General features: G+C 38.8%; 1 protein-coding gene across 2 annotated transcripts in view; it reads left to right on the top strand.

Annotated features, from left to right (window-relative positions):
• The first annotated feature begins 6,243 nt into the window (after positions 1-6,243).
• Positions 6,244-19,225, top strand: part of RAB5A (RAB5A, member RAS oncogene family) — a 19,463-nt gene continuing 6,481 nt past the window's right edge. Inside the window, exons 1-6 of one of the 2 annotated variants that reach the window (XM_050312327.1) lie at positions 6,254-6,400; positions 7,524-7,641; positions 12,206-12,458; positions 15,772-15,923; positions 16,890-17,012; positions 18,850-18,943. In XM_050312327.1, coding sequence (XP_050168284.1) covers positions 12,296-12,458; positions 15,772-15,923; positions 16,890-17,012; positions 18,850-18,943 — 532 coding nt within the window. In that variant the 5' untranslated portion in view covers positions 6,254-6,400; positions 7,524-7,641; positions 12,206-12,295. Of the gene's footprint in view, positions 6,401-7,523; positions 7,642-12,205; positions 12,459-15,771; positions 15,924-16,889; positions 17,013-18,849; positions 18,944-19,225 lie in introns of both variants that reach the window. The other variant, XM_050312318.1, reaches the window with a different exon arrangement.

Genomic DNA, 19,225 nt, shown 5'->3' with positions numbered 1-19,225 from the left:
ATCGCACCCCGCGCCCACCGCCCTCCGTCTTCCCCCTCACAGCGCTCCGCCATCGCCCTCGCACCCAGCAAACACCGCACTCCTCCCTCACAGCCCTCCGCCATCGCCCTCAGAACCCACACCATCCCCCCGTGCGTGTCCCACTCCTCGGAGAAAGTCAGGAAATAAACTGCGCTTAGGCTATTTTGTAACTGCCATGAAACAAACAAACAAACAAACAAACAAAACAAACTTAATCCGCAACCACAGAGGTAACACATTTCTTAGACCAGTTATTAAGTCCTTGAAAATCTCCCGGGTTTCAGACAGGTGGGTTGAGTCTTCTTCGGGTTGAAATGAGGTCTTACACGGTCAAAAGTCAGATCAAACTTTAAATCTTTATTACTGTAATAAAAACTACAGCCCCTTTCAAAAATGTTGTCAGCTGTATAAACATATTAATAAAATATTGTATGCTGAGATTGTTCCTCTAGAGGAAACTGCAACTCCCATCCACACAGCACAGAGGTGTGTGACAGCATTACCCATGTATCAGGACATGTGAGTGCTCTTACTGTTTGTCTTAAATGAGTTAACACCTCGTATATCTAAACCACTGTGTTTGCCTTTTAGAAACAGATGTGGGTTATTTCGGAAAAGCAGCATCGGTAAGACTGAACAAGTTTCACTGCTGTTTAACAGACCTTCAGCTCCCACAATGACTTTTATTCTCAGATGACATTTAGCAAACTCTCCCCTTCCTCCCAGCAAAACATCAAAATTTAATCACATCCTGCTCCATTCTCTATAGTCCTACGATGGCAAAACCAATTTTAGATAAATATACAGACCTTAATCGTAATTAATCAACAAACATTACCAGCTGTTACCATTTTAGTCTCTGATCTAATGTTTGTTTGATAAGGATTTTAAATGAAGGATGCTAAATTAAAACTAAATTCTCAAGACCCTTACCTACAAATGGAAGATGAGAGACTCGGGAAGCAATTGCTCCCTGACGACCAGCTCCCCAGGCAGCAGGGGTGCCTGACAACCTGCTCCGGCTGTTGAAGTCATTGACAGTACACATCAGTGCTATGATCAGCTAACTTCCAGCAGGTGTGAACCTAGCTTAGTCTTCTCTGGCAAGAAGCATCATGTTAGCATCAACTGTGATCTAGCTGTGGCCATGTTGCTGACCTTTTTCAAAAGTAGATGTGTTTTTCTGCTGTAGATATGGCTGTATGATGCTCCTAATATAGAACATCTATGACCACTTGAGAACTAAAGAAGCTCTTTTAAATTCTTAATGTGTTCAGTTAATTTCTTATTGCAATCACATTTGTTGTTACTTAGAGTGGTAATGATTGGTTATGCCTTGCTTTGTGATCCATTCATCTATAAGGTGCAATTTCTATCTAGTAAAAGCTAAATAGTGATTTGAACCAAACTTCAGGTATTAGAAATTTGGGAGGAATTTGATCTCATTGAGAGAAGTAACTGGGTAAGGATAAAGCTGTCAGAAAAAGAGGAAACTATACAGAGGAAGAGCAAAGTACAGTAACGCACAAATTAGACAGTAACAATAGGGCACTTGAATTTTTTCCTTGTGTTTGCTGTATTTCTAGATGTCTCTCTATCTGTGCTCAAGATATTACCATTTTTTTGTACATTCTGTAACTTGCTGATTTATTTTTACATTGTTTTTTCCCCGGTAGGTGGCCACACTTGCTAATTGAAGGAGTCCACTCAGCCCCGATGGAGCAGGTTGTGGCAAAGGAATTAAAATAGGACCTGGCCATGTAAAAAGAATGTCTGTTGCCTGAAACAAGTAAAGCAGAAGTCCTCAGCCTTCTCTTTTTGCCTCTGTGTGGTTGTTTTCTCTTCAGCAGAAATAGAGATCCCTATAAATCAATTTGAAACCTACTACCAATACACATTCTTTCCTATAATTCTTCTCATTTTAGGAATCAATGTCATATTCATTCCTTCTTATATTGAAAGTTATTTCATCCACAGGATGAAATAATATTCATAGGGTGGGAAGGATCTGTAAAGTTTAAAGATAAGCTGAAGAATTAAAAAAAACCAGTCGAACTCAATTTTAGGGAAAAAGATCAAAACTCTTTTTATTTCAGCATGAGTTTGTCATCTCCTATGTTAAAAAAGTAGGATCTCTAGAGAAATCTGTTTGGAAAAAGTTGAACAAAATTTTCCATTCTACAGCAGCACTTTTTTCCTCAACAGTACTTGACATTTCACTATTTGCTGACATCCAATTCCCACAGTCTAATGCCTTTTTCTGTCTTGTTTAGGCTAAAACTGAGGAATGGAAACTCCCTAAAACCCTGCATTTTACTTTCTTTATGAAGCACAAATACCCCGTGTTCTGCAACACAGTTCTCACTCTGACTATGGTGCTGGCACAGACGGCAGTCTAGGCACTAAATTTGTAAATTCCTTAAGGTCTCTGAAGGTCAGAGAACTCCATGTAAAACAGTGCAAATTTTGTGAAACACCTGAAGGACATCAGCTATGCTGATGCACTCTGCTGTTGTTATCGCCTGGTTACTTTCATGGTTTTAATTCAACTCATTTACAGATAGTAAATCCCTCCTTTCTATGCACTGCACACATTTCATAAGCTATGGTGTGATAAAACTAATGTAGGTACAGAGAAGATGTACACAAGCAGTGATAGAAGACAGAAAAAAAGGATATTATAGCAGATGGACACATTAAAAAAATGGGAAGTTCAAACACACTAAAGAGATTCTGCACATCATCTAAGGTCAACTTCCATTTATAATTACACATCTAGCACCGGATTGAAACACAAAAAGGCCAAGCAAAGAACTCTGCAGACAAATGCTAAAATAGGTGGAAATCCATCTGGTGAAACCATGACCCACTAAGATAAATTCGTTAATATCATTCATCACAGTTTCACTTTTGGTATTTGCCATATGACCCATAATGCCAAGACTGTTGTGGTCAGGGAGTAAGTCAGTCAGTATGAACCTCCTGCATGTAACGCAGACTTCCTAGCAGCACACCAGTATTGTAGCTCTGCCTATATAGCTAACAGACAAAAAGCATATGAGATTTCCATTCATGCTAGCAGTTTCAGCAAAATGGCCTAGTGCAGCACTTCTGAAGTCTGCTCAAAGCATTTTGAAAAATTCTCTACTCTCTAAGAAAGTAATATGTTATTCCTTTTACATCCTTTTTGTTAGTGCAATTATATCACATGAACAGAATTCCTGCATCAAAAATTTGACTCAGCCTTGAACTTCAGAACTGACAATCTGAAAGATTATTCCAATTCTAGAAAGCGTTTATCTATTTATATTAGAAGCATAGAACGTGATCCCTACATATGGAATGTTATGGTTCTTGTTTCCTGAACATTATGGGCATCATGTTCTGTATTTTCTCTCATTCTTGTTGTGTAAACTGAATGTGGCATTTCATGTTGCACCTAACTAAAGCCTACTGGTAAACAGGAGGTTCTTGGCCCATTGTCTTCTCTGAACTCCTTTACTCTCATGTGCACCAGATCTAGAGAGCCTGAAGCCACAGCAGACATGGTTCAATTTGATGTGTTCAGACCACAAAATTATGTCTTCTGGTGAATAATTTTTGCATGATATCATTGGTTGATCCAACTCACTCTGCAGCTATACAGTATCACAACTTACTCTAGAGGTTTTAGCTTGCAGCTGGAAACAGAAATGGACTTGGATCATACTTCCATCAGCAGGTCTTCACTTGAGACTATATGAAACATCAAATGTCATGTATGACACGAGCATTTAATCTCTGAACTGAATTTAGTTCAAGTTATTCTATTAATGACTTGATATTTAAATTTTTAATATTTTAATTTTTTTTCACTGAAACCATTTTTTTCATCTGAAACAGGGTCAGGACTTTCCCTTTCTCCCCCAGAAGGTATGCTGGACAGATGGTCAAGAAACCTGGGAGTGGAATACAGCCAGGACAGCTGACCCAAATTCATGAAAAAGATATTCCATATCACATAGCATCATGCTCAGCAATAGAAATTGGAGGTAGAAGAAGATGTCTTCCAAGTTGGCTGCTGCTTGGAGACTGGTTGGACATCGGTCTGTTTATGGGAGGTAGTCAGCAATTTCTTTTGTATTGTCTTTTCCCTCCCTCTTTCCTTCATCTATTAAACTGTCGTTATCTTGACCCACAAGTTGTCTTGCTTTTGTTCCTCCTCTTCTGTTCTCTGTCCTACTGCAGGGAGGTGAGTGAGTGAGCAAGCAGCTGCCAGGTTGGCTGGATGCTGGCTGGTGCCTGAACGTATGGTCATAACGTATATGGTAAAAACCATCTGTTTATCAGGATTCTGATGTTTTGCTCACCAAATTCTGCAGTCCAGTTGAGCAGACTGAAGCCAGTCAGAGGGTTATGACAAGTAAGTGGTACATCAGGGCAGGATTACCTGATTTAATGGACAACTCTTACAAACATTTAGCAGACTCACAGCTCAGAAAACTTGCACACTTTCAAACATGTTTCTTTGGAAGTAGGCTGGCATTCTACACCGCTGGTGAACACAAGGACATTTTTACTTTGTTGAAGTCACATATTTGTTTTACAAAAAGCATTTATGTAAGTGATTAAATTCAACTAAGTAAAATAGAGTGAGGAAATTATTGCTCTGAGACCAAACTGGTACCAAAGGAAAAGTATATGGAAAAGAAGAACTGTCGAAGATGAAAAGAAAAAGAAAAATCTGTTTTTACTCCATTCATTTCAGTATGTTAAAGTATTGATACTGTTCATACTAGAGAAGGTGAAAAAAAAAAGAGACAAAAAAATTTGCTATAATATTTTACAAGCAGAAAAATATTTCTAAAGCAGTACTAAAGAATGGAGATTATTTAAAAAAAAAAAAAAGCTGTGATGTGATTAATTTAGCCCTTCTCCTTGGTAATCAGGATATTTCTAAAGTACCACCCACAACAGGAGGAGATAAACCTGCATTGGCAAGAGAACTGACTGGACAACTACAATAAAGTCATATTTTATGAATGAATGGCATAATGGAGCCTCACTTCCAGCACAACACTGACCATAGGCCTTCCATAACATAATTTTTGCTTCATTTAAATATATGTGGTTGAGCTAAAACTTGTTTTGAGAATACAGCAACACCAACTCTCAATTCAGTATCTGTCGTGATGGAGTATCTAAACAATCTTAATTAAATTGTACCAATTACTAAATACCATTATAGATAAACTTATTAAACATCTTAGCAGGGTTTTTTTTAATTTCCTTCAAAGTATTAGACCTTGTAAAATCTGCTATAGTGTGGAAACACTTTATCATTACTGTTCTGTTTCCTATACAGTCCACTTATAGTTTGTGACCAACTGATTCTTCACTCTCACAAGGTCATTCTTCACACTATGAAGCAACCAAGACATTGTTCATATCCATCTATGAAGCAATCAAGACTTTTCTGTGTTAGCAACCTGTCCTCTCAAGTTTTTAGCACTCTGCCAGTAATGAGTCAGCTTCTAAGGCTTTATCAGTGCCTGTTCAATGTTTTAAAAAGTCAGGTAAATTCCCAATTGCAGTTCAGATTTTCCTGTGTAGTTCCTCATTTGAACTGATTTGGAAAAGCTCTGGAGGAGTTCAGTGGCCTCCTCAGGCGGCACTGCCCGCGCAGTCCCCATAGGATTGGCATGGAATCACAGAATGGCCTGGGTGGGAAGGAAACTTGAAGATCATCCTGTCCCAATCCCCCTGCCATGGACAGGGACACCTCCCACTAGGTTGCTCAGAGCCCCATCCAGCCTGGCCTTGAACACTTCAGGGACTGCAGTATCCACCTCTTTGGGCAACCTGTTCCAGTGCCTCGCCACCCTCTCAGTAAATGGAAGGCGATGGGAAGATGCGCGGGTCGCTCCCAGAGAGCGACCTCTGGGTGCTGATGTAGGCAGGAGAAACGGTACGTCCCTGCGAAGGAGGGCAGGCTGGGCGCGGCCGGGCCGGGGCGCTGCGGGGAAGGCGGGGGGAGCGGGAACAAAGGGAGGAGGGAAAGGCGGGGGGAGCGGGAACAAAGGGAGGAGGGGAAGGCGGGGAAGGACGGCCAGCCGCGTGACGGCGCGGGCGGGCCGGAAGGGCGGGGCGCGTGGGGGCCGTGACGTGGCGGCGGCGGCGGAAGTGCGTGTGCGCGGGTGCGAGCGTGTTTGGGCCGGGGCGGCGGCGGCGGAAGTGGCGGCGGGGCCGGGACTGGGACCGGGACCGGGACAGCTCGGCCGCGCCCCCGCCCCTCGCCCCCAGACGGACCCGCCTCCCCTCTCCCCTCCTCCGCACACCCTGCCCGCCAGCCCCCACGGACAGTGCTGCGCCGCCGTCCCGGCTCCTCCGCCCCGGCCAGGTGAGGAGGCGGCGGCGGCGCGGGGGGCCCCGGCGGCGGGAGAGGGGCGGGGGGCGCCCGGTGTGCGGGAGCGCTCCCCGGGCCCTGCGGGGGCGCCGTGCCGCGGGGCGGGCGGCCGGGGGGGCGGCCCGGTGTGCGGCGAGGAGAGGCGGGTCGCTCCCTTCCCGGCTCAAAATGGCGCCCCCGGTTTTCCCACTTCCCCTTATTCCTGTGCCTGGAAGGAGCCGCGGGGGAGGGGAGGCGGCGGCAGGGGGCTACAGGGGCTAGGCCCGGGGGACCGGAGATCCTGCCCGGCGTGCGGGCGCTCCTGCGGGGAGGTGTCGGTGTCCGGGGCCGGCCGTGAGGGTTGTTGCCCTCGAGTTGCTTGTGAGGTACGAAAGGGGAGGTTGGGTGATGTGCCCCGCGCTTTCCCTTTCACTTGCGGCTGGAGGTGAATTAGATGGGAAGTAAAAATACTCCCGACAGCGCGTCGGTATCGGGGGAATCACGACAGGCCTTGGTGTACTGATACGTTTTATAGTACACTCAGTTGGAACTGGATGTAAAGCCAGAGTATGGTGGAGAAACAAACCCGTGCCTTTTTATCTTTTAGAGGAGAGCTAAACGGTTTAAGAGCTATCAAAATGTTCCAAACAATAGGGCCGTAAATAGCTGTTCTTTCAGCATTTTTTATTTTTTTTCCATATCTTATGCCTCTTTCAGAGCTTGGGGATAGACAAGAGAGGCTGAACAGCTAATTAAGTAGCTGAAATTAATCAGCTTCTTCCATGTAATGTTCAGGCCAAGTAAGAAGTGTGACATTTGTGTTTTCTTTTCTGGTTTCATAGTGACTTTTCAGAGTTATGGTCAGGCTAGATTGCATATATGTATTGTTCTTCTGTAAGAAATATCAGGAGAAAGGCAGATGTTGGCTGAAGTGAGGTGGCTAGAGACAATGGTATTGGTAGTCATCATTGTTACTTACATTTCCTGTATGATAAACCAGTTTATCTGAAAGCAGTTTGCACCACTCATCATTCAGATGAGCTTATGAACTTCCTATTACATTTAATGGGAAGGCTATGACTTTTTGCAGCAATTGTGTTGATTCACTTGTTTAACTTACTGTCTCATTATGTTTCAGTATAAACTGGCTTGCATGTGGCACGTGTTTTGCCAGTTGTCCATATCACTGTCCTGAACCCTGCAGTAAGGTGCCACCCTAGTTCTGCTGGACCTGGAAAGGAAAAACATAAAACTCGGTTAGTAGGAGTGTCTAATGATCAGGCTTTTTGGTTACTGCTCTTTAAAAATATTCAGGGTAGTCCAGTATAAAGAAACTTAAAGTAGACAGATAATGGTTGCAAACTCAGCATTGTATGATCTCTGTCTGTTACAGAAGTGTGAAAAAGTTTATTAGAAATTGATACAACAGCAAGTGTGTTCATGCTAAGAAACACTGTTGTTTGCTATGAAATATAAAAGTGGTGAGATGTTCCAGTTTTAAATTTAACGTGGATTTTTTTGTTGTGGCCTTTGTATTTGATAATGCACTTAATCATATTAATTGTAGGAACAGTACTTGTCTCTTAATCTCTTCAGTAGACTGGCTTTTGTCAGCAGTGTCACTTTGATACTTTTGTGCTAGTTGTGTTGTAGTTGAAAATAGGCACTGATCTGAAAGCTTCCATGACTGAATTATGGCATCAAATTGTGAATTTGTAGGTATTGGCTAGGGCTATTGCTATTTTGCACACAGATTCAAACATAATAAGATTTGTATGTGATCTGTTAAAATACTTAGGACTCTTCTCTTTCATAAATAAAACTCAGACTCTCCAGCAGCATACAGATTTCACTTCCAGAGTGATAAGAATACCAGCATCTGGTGAATTAGTTGGTAGGATTAGCAGGGGTACTTTGCTAATAACATGCTCCAAGCTTTGTGTTCTGGCATTTCAGCATGGAGCTGCTGTGCCTTGGGGATATTCAGGAGGGGTGAAAGTTCCTACTTATCAGAGGGACCTGTGTATCCGTAGTGCCCAAGACTGCAAAATGGGCTTTTTAATATATGGTGGAGTTTTTATGTTAAATGCTATAAAAGTAAGAAAATCTCCCTCGTTTCTGTTCATGTGAAGCTATCCATCTCAGAAATTTTTAGAGTATTTTCTTCAGCAGATTTTGATAATTTTTGTTGCATAACTCCCATATGTATCAGTTCTGGTTCCAGTCAAACAGTTATGTACTTCCTTTTGTGTAGGTGAATGAAAATCTCTTAGCAAGGTTTTCTTTCTTCACGTGTTTCAAATGTATTGATTACAAAGTGTGCATAATGTGCAAAATTTTGGGCGGGCGGGGGGGAAGGCATTATAGTGGGTCTTTGCCAGGAAATTTTCATCAGAGTTAAGGGTAAAAAATAGGTATGGCAGACGAGCCCTTGAGTAAGTGTTCAGAATTGTCTTGAAAGTGATCTGTCAAAAAATACTTGAATTTTCAGTGTATCTGTAGGATACTGACTGTAGTATTCACCTCTAGTTCTCAAGCCTTGTATTCTACTGATAAATTAAGAAACGTGAGAATGAAAATGACCTGAGGTTTGGAGTTTGCATGGGGTTGGTAGCATTGAAATCTACTTCTAAATCCTTGTGAGGCACTATGCTGAGCTCACAGATGTGAGAAAGAACAGGCAAAAAACATTCTGTGGTGGCAGTGTCAAACTGCAGTACTTCTTCAGTTTAAGGAAATGCGTCCCTTGCCTTTTGTGTATGTATGCTGCCATGTTGTGAACTTCAACTAAAGAGTTTCAACATCATCTGAAACATCAAAAGATGATTCTTTCAATATACACTTACAGAAGGTCTTAGTGACTTTTTTAATATATCAAAATCATCTGGATGTGCTCCATCAGGTTTTCAGTCTTGCATTTATTTTATCCTTAGCTGTTAAAAAGTGGGTGGCATGACTGTAGTAGGTTTTATTATTAATTTATTAGAAATATTGATGTGACTATCAAAGGAATGAGGTTTGCAGTATGTTTCTTAGATTTTGGTATCAGCCTTGCAGCTGGTTATTTTTGTACTTGATATGTGAGTGTCTAGAATGATTTTGGGGGAGGGATGCTGTAAGGGTGTAAACTTTGAAGGTCTCTGATAGCTACAGCTTCTGTAGCTTGGGCATCTGTGAAAACTGAAGTAGACAATTTTCTTGACAATCCCTTCCAGCTTTGTGTTCGGAAGGAGTTTTGCAAGGGGTAGTAATTACTGTTTCGTAAGTGATATACATCTGAATAACTAGAAGCTTTAAATGGCCAGTTGACACAGGTAAATAGTATGTGAGTTGAATCAGTCTTGCCTGTTCTTCCGTTGTACCTCCTTTTGCTCTCAGTGTAGGGACCATCAAGCAAAAAAGCAGTCACAGCGAGTAACCAGTGTGGTGGGTTGATTTCCTCACTGTGTGTCATCCAGAAGTCACTTGCTCCCAAGAGTACTAAGTTGCACAGTCATTGGATGTCATCCTTATGTCTTTATGAATGCTGCAGAGTCTAGAAAAACACGGGATGTGTTAAGATTTAAGGGTTTTAAATTATTTCATAGTTGTCCAAACACACTGGAATGCTACAGCAAACAGATTTTTTTTTTCATTTTAAACCAGAAATAATTGTCTTCATTCATTTTCCAAAAGAAAAGATAAACAAATGGCTAATAGTATTCTGAACTATCTGTATTTTGGCTATGCCTTACTTTCTCTATTGTAGTATAATTAGGGAGAGATTAACTGTTGTCACTGATCAATTTTTATCCAAATTGCTCCACAACTTCTGATCTATATTTCAGCACTGTGGAGGTAGCAGAGTCTTGCTGGAGAACCAGCACACAAGCAGTGCATGAATTGTTGTCTTATGGTGTAAGGATGAAAGGCCTAGTATTTTTAAAATAACTGAATCCATTCCTGTATTCTGAAATATTGCACCAAAATTAATTTAATGAGTAATAGTCTGAGTATGGAATTAATATGGTATTTAATGGTGGTGCGATATGCAAAGGGTTTTTTGCTTCATAGTAACTTTCTTTTACCGTGGTACACTTTGATGTGTTTGTAAGAATGTATCTATAAAATGTGATACTTACTAGACTTTTATACAACTAAAATTTAAAAAATATATGTATCTTTTGATTTAAGGAAGACGTAATAGTCAAATAGGACACAAAATCAGGACAGAATACGGAATTGTAATATCCTACCTGAAACAAGCTTAATTATTTTAAGAGATATGAGAAAATAAGCAATGTGAGCAAACAGGAGTGTCTTTAGGATATTAACAATGCTTTTTTAAGAACTGTGTTCAAGTTCTGTGTACACTGAGAAATAGAATACCTGTTTTTCAACTGGAATGTAATTCAGTAAGTAATGCTTAGATTTTTGTTTTCATTTATTCCATGAAAATTAGCTTTGTGAGGGAATATCTTAGAGGATGGAGTTCTGCTAGAGTGCTGAAGCACTTTACAGGAAATAAGGTTCTTCAGGACTTGGGTTGAGTTTACAAAAGGAGGGAGAGTCAGGAAGGAGAATGAAGGCTTAGTGTCTGAGCTCAGCATGTGGCAAACTGGAATGCTCAAGTGCCTGATCTATGTGCCAAAGGGTTTGAAATAGGAAGATGGCTAAAGACTACTGCTTGGTTTAAAATGTAGTTGCTTTACCACTAGGAATAAAGAAAAAGAAGTAATTTGAAAGTGTTATGCTTGCTTACCTTTTTGCAACTAAGTATTGAAGCCATTTCCTGCATTAGGAGAATGCAATCTAAACTGACTTTCTTGCATCCTGGATACTAGACAGGCTGTATCCCCACAAAGTGTGCACAATTCAAGTAAATAATCAGCTGGAGTAGGACGAAGTTATAGGCTGGTTTTGCCATGGCTTTTGTTTCATATCTGCTGTTAAGTGTGTAAAAGCATAAATATTGGGCTCAGAAGTGATACCAGCAGAGTCTAAAGGCTTCCACAGCTGTCCATATGAATAAATATTGGGGGTGAGGTCTTTTTAAGAAGTTGAAAAGGAGACAGACTAAGGAATACAGTGTTCATAGTTTTTCTTAACAAAGATCTTTGTTGTGAATATTGATCTATTAGGACATGTTAGTACTGGAAATAGAAATCTGTCATCATAATTCTCTGGTGGCTTTTACAAAGTGATCTGGAATTTTTACTGGTCAAGAAAAATCTGGTTTTCTTCATAGGGAGGGCTTTACTGTTGCTTCTCAGTACAGTTGCTAATTAGAGAATGTATCAGTGGTTTGTATGTGAAGATCTGTAAGGAAACTGGATTTGATAAAAGTGAGTTGACAACTCACACTTAAAGAGAACTTACTGTGGTGTTTGGGCTTTCCAAATTTGCTCAGTTTTTTAGCATCGTTTATTAGTGACAACTTTGGAATATTGGTTAGCAGTGGCATTATTATGGAAAAGCTATTACTTCTTGTCATTTGATATTTTACCGATAATTTCAAAGTCTGAATATGTTGTATTACACTTAAATCTTGATATCCTAAGAAATAAGAGACCAAAGTCTCGCAAGAAGTAGCATAATTGAATTTCATTGTCCTAATTTGAAGCTGTAATGGGAAGACTAGATATTGAAGAAGAGAACTGGTTCATTTGTCATAAATTCTGGCTATAGTTGACAACTTAGCAGCGATGGTAGCTATACTCTGGACTGTTCACTTTGGTAAATATTAGATCAAGTTATATGTAGTACATGTTTCATTAGTGAATGAAATTTTTCTTACTTGGTTTGTAAATCTAATACCACCCACTGTCTTTTCACAAATAGGTTGTTACTGGCAGAAGAACCACTGAGGTCTGAATCCTGGAACTTGCTTTCATAAGCTGTTGAAATAAAGGACTTCTTTCTAATTTGGACATGGCTAATCGAGGAGCAACAAGACCCAATGGGCCAAATGCTGGAAATAAAATTTGCCAGTTCAAACTAGTACTTTTAGGAGAGTCTGCAGTTGGCAAATCAAGTTTGGTGCTTCGATTTGTAAAAGGACAGTTTCATGAGTTTCAAGAAAGTACGATCGGAGGTGAGAAAATTATCCTGTTGTTTTGAACTGAGCTTATGTACTGTCCTTGCCCTTGACAGCCTTTAATATAATGGCACTTCTACAGTGGGTCATTGACAGCAAGGATTAAATCTGAGCCCTGTGTCTGTAACTTCCTAAGCTAAGCGTAGTTGGCACTAGGCTGTAGCAAACATCCATGTCAAGTGGAGGAAGTAAATGTGTTCTTGAACTGTGTAGTTTTGAAATCCAGGCTCCATGTTAGGTTTTGTTTGTGAGTGGATGTGTGGCTGTTTTAATTGTGGTGTGTGCTTAATGCATGAAATGACTGCTTAAGAGTTAAGAGCTTAGTTCCTATTAAGAAAAAAAAAATGTGCTGCAAACAGAAGCTTGTGTTTGTCATATGTGCATCCTGGCTTTGCTTTTGATTTGGGTGAACTTGCTACATTTCTGGATATACCTTTCTTTCTTAGTAATCACAGAATTTAATGTGCTGTTTTTACATTTTGTCAATGTAAAACAAATCAGGTGCTGGTTACTAGACTTAAAAAACCTGTTTAACTGTGAACAAACAGATTTTATGCCACTCTTCCCCTTGACAGATTTCTTATGTTATATTGTATTTTGAAGTTGTTTGTGCTTTGAGCTGTATTCCTCCTTGGATAAATTTAAACTTATTCTAAAACTACCAAACAGCATAAAGACTTAAAAAAATATGGATTTTTATGGATTGATAGATGTTCTCCAGTAGTTGCTGCTTGCACGGGTCAGTCTGTTCCATTGTAATATTTATGGGAAGCCCTTTCAGTGGTCTGTATGTGTCTTCACACACCAATAGTTGTTGAAAAGTAAAAACGCTACAAAGCTTACAAAAATAAATACAAGCTGAGTTTCATTGCATTCTTCTTTTGAGCTATTTCTAGCTGTTACATGTATTTATTTTGTGTATCTCTGAGCATACATGGAGAACCACATATTTTCTCCTTTAGCAATCTTACTAATGCAAACTTGGCTTTGTGCATTTTATAATGGCTTTAGAGTAGGTGTTACTGTAAAAAGTTTCTGTATTCTCTCATACAACTGTGCAGTAACACAGAGAGCATTCTCAAAGATCTATAGTGAATTAACTTTCCAATATCAATGAGATTTTCTGCTTTTAAAAAAACAGTTAAATTTAAGTGAAATTTGTTGTTCCATTTCAGTGATCTCCAATTCATTTAACCTCCTTTTAGTTTTTTCTTGTTCTAGTGTTTCTGTTTGGGATAACCCAAAATGTGTTACACTGTTTAAAATCTATACAAAAGTCAAACAAGAGCCTAAGTTTAAGTTCAGATATATAGCATTTAGTGTTATCTGTATTAACTTGGGCCTCTTCTGTATAAAATAGAAAAAACAAAATGCCATATAATACAGCTGAGAGATATTAAATGCAGCACTGTTGGGATTTGGAAAAAGTTTTCTGTAGCGAAAGCTAACTGTGTAGCTTGTAGTTGCCCAAGGCGTAATTTTCTTTGTATACAGAAGGACCTTTTAACAAAGAGGGGCTTATGTGCATTGTGAATCTGAATAAAAACATCTGAAAGGGAGTGAAGTTAAAGGCAGACATGTTGGATGGTGGTGGTGTGGTTTTGCCACTTCAGACTAGTGTAGCAATGCCTGTTAGTTGCTTAAGACAAAAGTATGGCTGTTAAGGATCATAGCCTTTCAGATAATTAACACAGTTGATTAATTGTCAATTTACTATGGCCTTGCAAGATACAGGAAGGATACCTGTTCCACAAAAATTAGCAGGTGTTTTAAGGTGGTCGAAGTGTTTCTTTTGACAAAAATGAGGATGTCATAGAATAAACATCTTGTTTTAATTCTCTTCCCAAGTATGTACCTTCATTTATGGAGTTTAAGTACATTTTTCTGTTGAGTCAATAATGTCTGTAAGAACTTCAAAATCCACTTGCTTAACATCTTATCTCTGCCTTGGACAAATATAATATTGAGCTGCTTCTGAGGAGGAAGCCCTTAGTTTAGTGTAGGATGTTTTTTTCACTCTGTTGTGGTTCTGGGCTGCTTAAGGAGATGCCAAGTGGAGCCTGTTTTACTGATACTTAGATATTTAGCATTTAAAGAGTTTTATGAGGATTTAACATTGGAACATCAAAGCCTTTACCTTCTCCTGCCTGCCTGCTCATCTGTGATGGATGGTAATACCCTTGAAGCAGGAGCACCTGACCACTTAAGGAGTCAGATTCTTGTCATGGCTTAACCCCAGCCAGCAGCTAAGTTGCAGCTGCTGGCTCTCAGCTGAAATAGGGACACTTTTGTGTGCTAGTTACAATGTCCTTTACAAAGAAAGATTGGCTTGCTTTTGGCTTCTGTAATAAGTTGAAGGTTGCAGCAGTTTTTGAATGATTCATAGGCTATGATGTCTCGAAGTATGTAGGACAGGATAACATCCCAGGTATGCAGGCTGGGCAGTGTCCCTTTAGACCTTTGATTTAAATTGTCCACAATCTGTCAGTATGCCCAGTGATGAGAGTCCCCACTTCAGCCAAGCAGTGGGCTTTCCTTAGTTTTGTAAGACTAGTTTCTGTATTGTGTGGGTATTTGGCCTCCATGTACCTTAATCTTAATGGAAAAACTTTACTAGGAGTAACTGAAGACTTACTTACCCTTTTATATAACTGGAAGAACATTATTTATGGAATGCATTTGGCTGTAGTGGCAATGGATGCAAGCTGCCCTGAAACTGCAGGCTGTCGAAATTATGCAGAAATTAACTCTTGCAAGTGATTAACTCATTAATCACTTGCAGAGTCATGCTGCTTTAATAACAAGAACTTTTGAGAAGTGCTTCTTTTTTCCATGCCTATTAGCTAAGGTGAAGTTGTCAGGAACTGAATATCAAAGCTTTAAGATACTATTCAAGTGATTTAAATGTGTAGAACTGAAAATATCTGAACTGTGGGATTATAGCATGATGGGATACTGTTACTGCTACTCTATAATACAGTGTGTTGAAGCAGGATGAAATGTATCTAGAAGGTAAGAATAATAAGAAGGCTTATGGTTACTCAGATTCACTATTACAGAAAAAAAGGGAATCCTTTCCAATTCTTCCTTTCTTATGTCTTTAACTTGAGGAAAGTCTGGTTGTTTAATTGACTGTTCTGTGCTGATCAGTTACAGTCTGTCAGCTAATGCTTGCATTAAACCTGCTATATTACAATAGTAGGCTGGAATTGTTTAAGGAAATCATATTTGCATCTCTGTGAGCATAATTTTGTATGAATATAGAGATATAAGCAGACTTCTGGTTTCAGCACCTCTGTCTTTTTTGTAGCTGCTTTTCTAACCCAGACCGTATGTCTGGATGATACAACGGTAAAATTTGAAATTTGGGATACAGCTGGGCAAGAGCGGTACCACAGTTTAGCACCCATGTACTACAGAGGAGCACAAGCAGCTATAGTGGTATACGACATTACAAATGAGGTAAGTACTATGATAGGCAGGCACAAGGGGCATTTGGAAGTTAGTCTTGTGTTGACCTTTCCTTAGTTTTTCTCACTGACCTGTGTGAATCAATTCATGCTTTCATAGAATCACAGAATGGTTTGGGTTGGAAGAAACCTTTAAAAGTCCCTGCCATGAGCAGGGATATCTTCTGCTGGACCAGGTTGCTCATTTCATATTGGACTATGTAATGTTACTTCATGTCTATAAACTATTTTCTTGTCAAAAGACCATTTCTAGAGGGTTTTCTTCTTTTTTATAAAGAATGAGAAAGAAAGTAAATTCTGTTGTAAAAATGTTTCAAACCCACCTTTAAATCAGTTCACCAAGTGTGAGCTGTTACTCTCACCACATTGCTGGTGGCAGTTTTATTTCTGATAGTGAAAGACATCTTAATATTGTATTATTGCAGATTACAGGTAAAGATTGGAAAGGTGGCACAAGCCATTGAGACTACAACTTAAGGTTATTTAATTTCTTTTTATTTGAATTTAGATAAGCTTCACTTGTTTTTAATAAAATAAGACTTAAAAACCAAAACTCTCAAAAACCCCAGAAATTCTGTACCATAATGAATAGTGCTCAGTAATTACGAAGTAATTTTGAGACCCTTTCAATATAGCTGACCATACAGTTGATTCCTCTAGAGAAATTGAAATTCCCATTTTATCTCCTAACTACTTCTCTTTCCTTACTCTGTCTACATAAAGATCTTCCTATCTTTACTTGATTTTTTTCAGCATTATCCCGACTAAGCACAGTTGAGAACTAAGGTAGGAATGTTTGTTTTAAAAGCTCAGTTGGAGATTTGGAGTGTGCCTTTGGACTAAGGTAGCAGCCTTGCATTTGGCCTTTTGTACTTGAAGTGTAGATAACAGATGGGGATAATAGGTGAGTACAAAAGGATGATAAAACTCAGTTGCATCATTTTGCAATCATTAACAGGAGTCCTTTGCCAGAGCGAAAAATTGGGTCAAAGAACTTCAGCGACAAGCAAGTCCTAACATTGTAATAGCTTTAGCAGGAAACAAAGCTGATCTAGCTAACAAAAGAGCTGTGGATTTCCAGGTATGTACGTACCTTCTATTCATAGAAATATCATTTTGTTTGAATAGATAGTAAATAAATCTAGGAGGAGCTTACATGCATAGCATAGCTAGTTGTTATGGAGGTCATGCTGTTAAATATAAACATCAGCTGAGACTAATTAAATTATACATTCTACTGAAAAACTGACTTCTGTACAAGTGATATGTAGCAATAGACTTTTTTGAATAATTAGGTTTGACTTGGAGGAATAACTAATTTATTTGAGTATCTTTAAGGCTAATTAATTATCTATTCTTTGATGTGACCTCTGTCTTCTACTGGAAATTACCAGTAACTAGAGTTTCAATTGGTGAGATGGCAGTACCTCAGTGCAAACTATTCTGACTTCTCAGCCAGAGAATTTTGATTATTATATGATACAAAGCTGATTGATTTGCCTAACTTCCTTAGGCTGTACTGTTGAAGCAGTATTCAAATTTTAATTGTGCTTTTCATGGCATTTTTTTCAGTTTAGTGATTATATCTGTGTTCTCACTGCTGTATTCTATCTTTTAGAAAGTTTAGCCAGGTCATCAGAAAGTAGCTTCCAAAATGAATAAAAAATTTACTTCTGGTAGTTCTGGTCTATTCATGATTGACTGAGTATGAATTAAGATAGTATTTATTAGTTGTTAATTCTGTTACGGTTTTTAATCTGTATTTGGTGTCACTGTGTGATATATTGCTGTGTATAGTAGTGAATCCTTTTGCAACTAGAGTAGAATTATGAAGGTTAGCAGTGAAATCAACTAGAAAACAACTCACTTTTCTAGTTTTATACTTCCATGTCAGTTGTGACATAAAGCTATGTGACAGAAGATCTTTATATTTTATGAAAAGTTGTGGTCTTTAACAAAAACTTGATACGTGATGAAGTATGAGGTTTTGCATGTAATCAAGTTTAACTACCAAAGTAGACCTACCTTTACATTTTTTGAACAATTAGAATCTTAATATTTTTCAAATTTTAGGGTTTTTGCTAATGTGGATTTTTGGGCTTCTTGCAGGCTTGACAGTCCTTTCTCATTGCAAATCACAGATTTCTAGGTATTTGTTAATGTGTTATTTCAGGTATAGTTACATCTTAGCAGATGTCACTTAATTATAGAATGCTGTAGGTTATTTTTTTCCATCATAGGTCTCTTGGAGTTTGGCTCTTTTGTAGATTTCTTACTGAATGCAAAGGCAGTTACATAATCATAGGAAGATGGGGATTCTCAGCTGAATAGAGTAATAGGAAGTGGCAAAAATAGTAAAGTTCTTTTGAGCAGTGTATGAGATGAAAATTCATGCTGAAAAGGGAGATAACATGGCAAAATACTTAATACTGCTTATTTGTTACAATTGTGAATTTCTATCAGGATAATGAAATTGTTCTGATCCATCTACCCCAGTGCTTGAAAGATTTGGGATAGATAGTTGCAAACTGCCTTCTTTCCAGATAATAATGGGCTTGCTGACATTTGATGGCACTTTCTGGAGCTCATTTGTTCTTGCTATCACAGCTAGTGTTCTGGATTGGGTTGTCCCTTTCATAAATATTTTAATTTAATTTTGCCTGATATGTTTCTATCTGGATATTTTTGTGATTAGTAAGAATTTTTAAGATTGCATTTCTAATTGTTTAGCTGCTTGATGGAATCGTAACTTCTCCATAGCTAATGAATAACACTGTCACATGAGTGTTTCAACAAAGTGTCTTTCTTTCAAAATGGTATAGAAATTGTTCCTTAGTAGCAGTAAAAGTACAATGTCTATTAATTATGTGATTTTTAATTTTTTTCATGGAGTAATTTTTTTTTATTTTAACTTGCAGGAAGCACAGGCTTATGCAGATGACAACAGTTTATTGTTCATGGAGACATCTGCCAAAACATCTATGAACGTAAATGAAATATTCATGGCAATTGGTGAGTTTATGAACAAACTAAGAACTAAAAGAGAATTTTTTTCATGAGATTCAGACCATTGCAGTGTTCCTAACACTGAGGTCTTTTTGTGTAACCTGAATTATTTCTGGCACTGAAGTTTTTCTGGGACCTTTTATTTGTTTAATTTTGTTTAGGTAGCTGTCTGAGATCCAAAAGTTGTGCCAAAGATGGCAATGTGTGCTTAAATTCGCTGTCCAAATAATAAGTAAAGGACGCTGCATGTGAAAAGTAAATTTACTAAAAATTTTTAGACCTAACATA

Source organism: Myiozetetes cayanensis, unplaced genomic scaffold (genome assembly GCF_022539395.1).
Source record: "Myiozetetes cayanensis isolate MyiCay16 unplaced genomic scaffold, myiCay2020 scf1, whole genome shotgun sequence".
NCBI lineage: Eukaryota > Metazoa > Chordata > Aves > Passeriformes > Tyrannidae > Myiozetetes > Myiozetetes cayanensis.
This window is presented reverse-complemented; position numbering and strand designations above follow the sequence as displayed.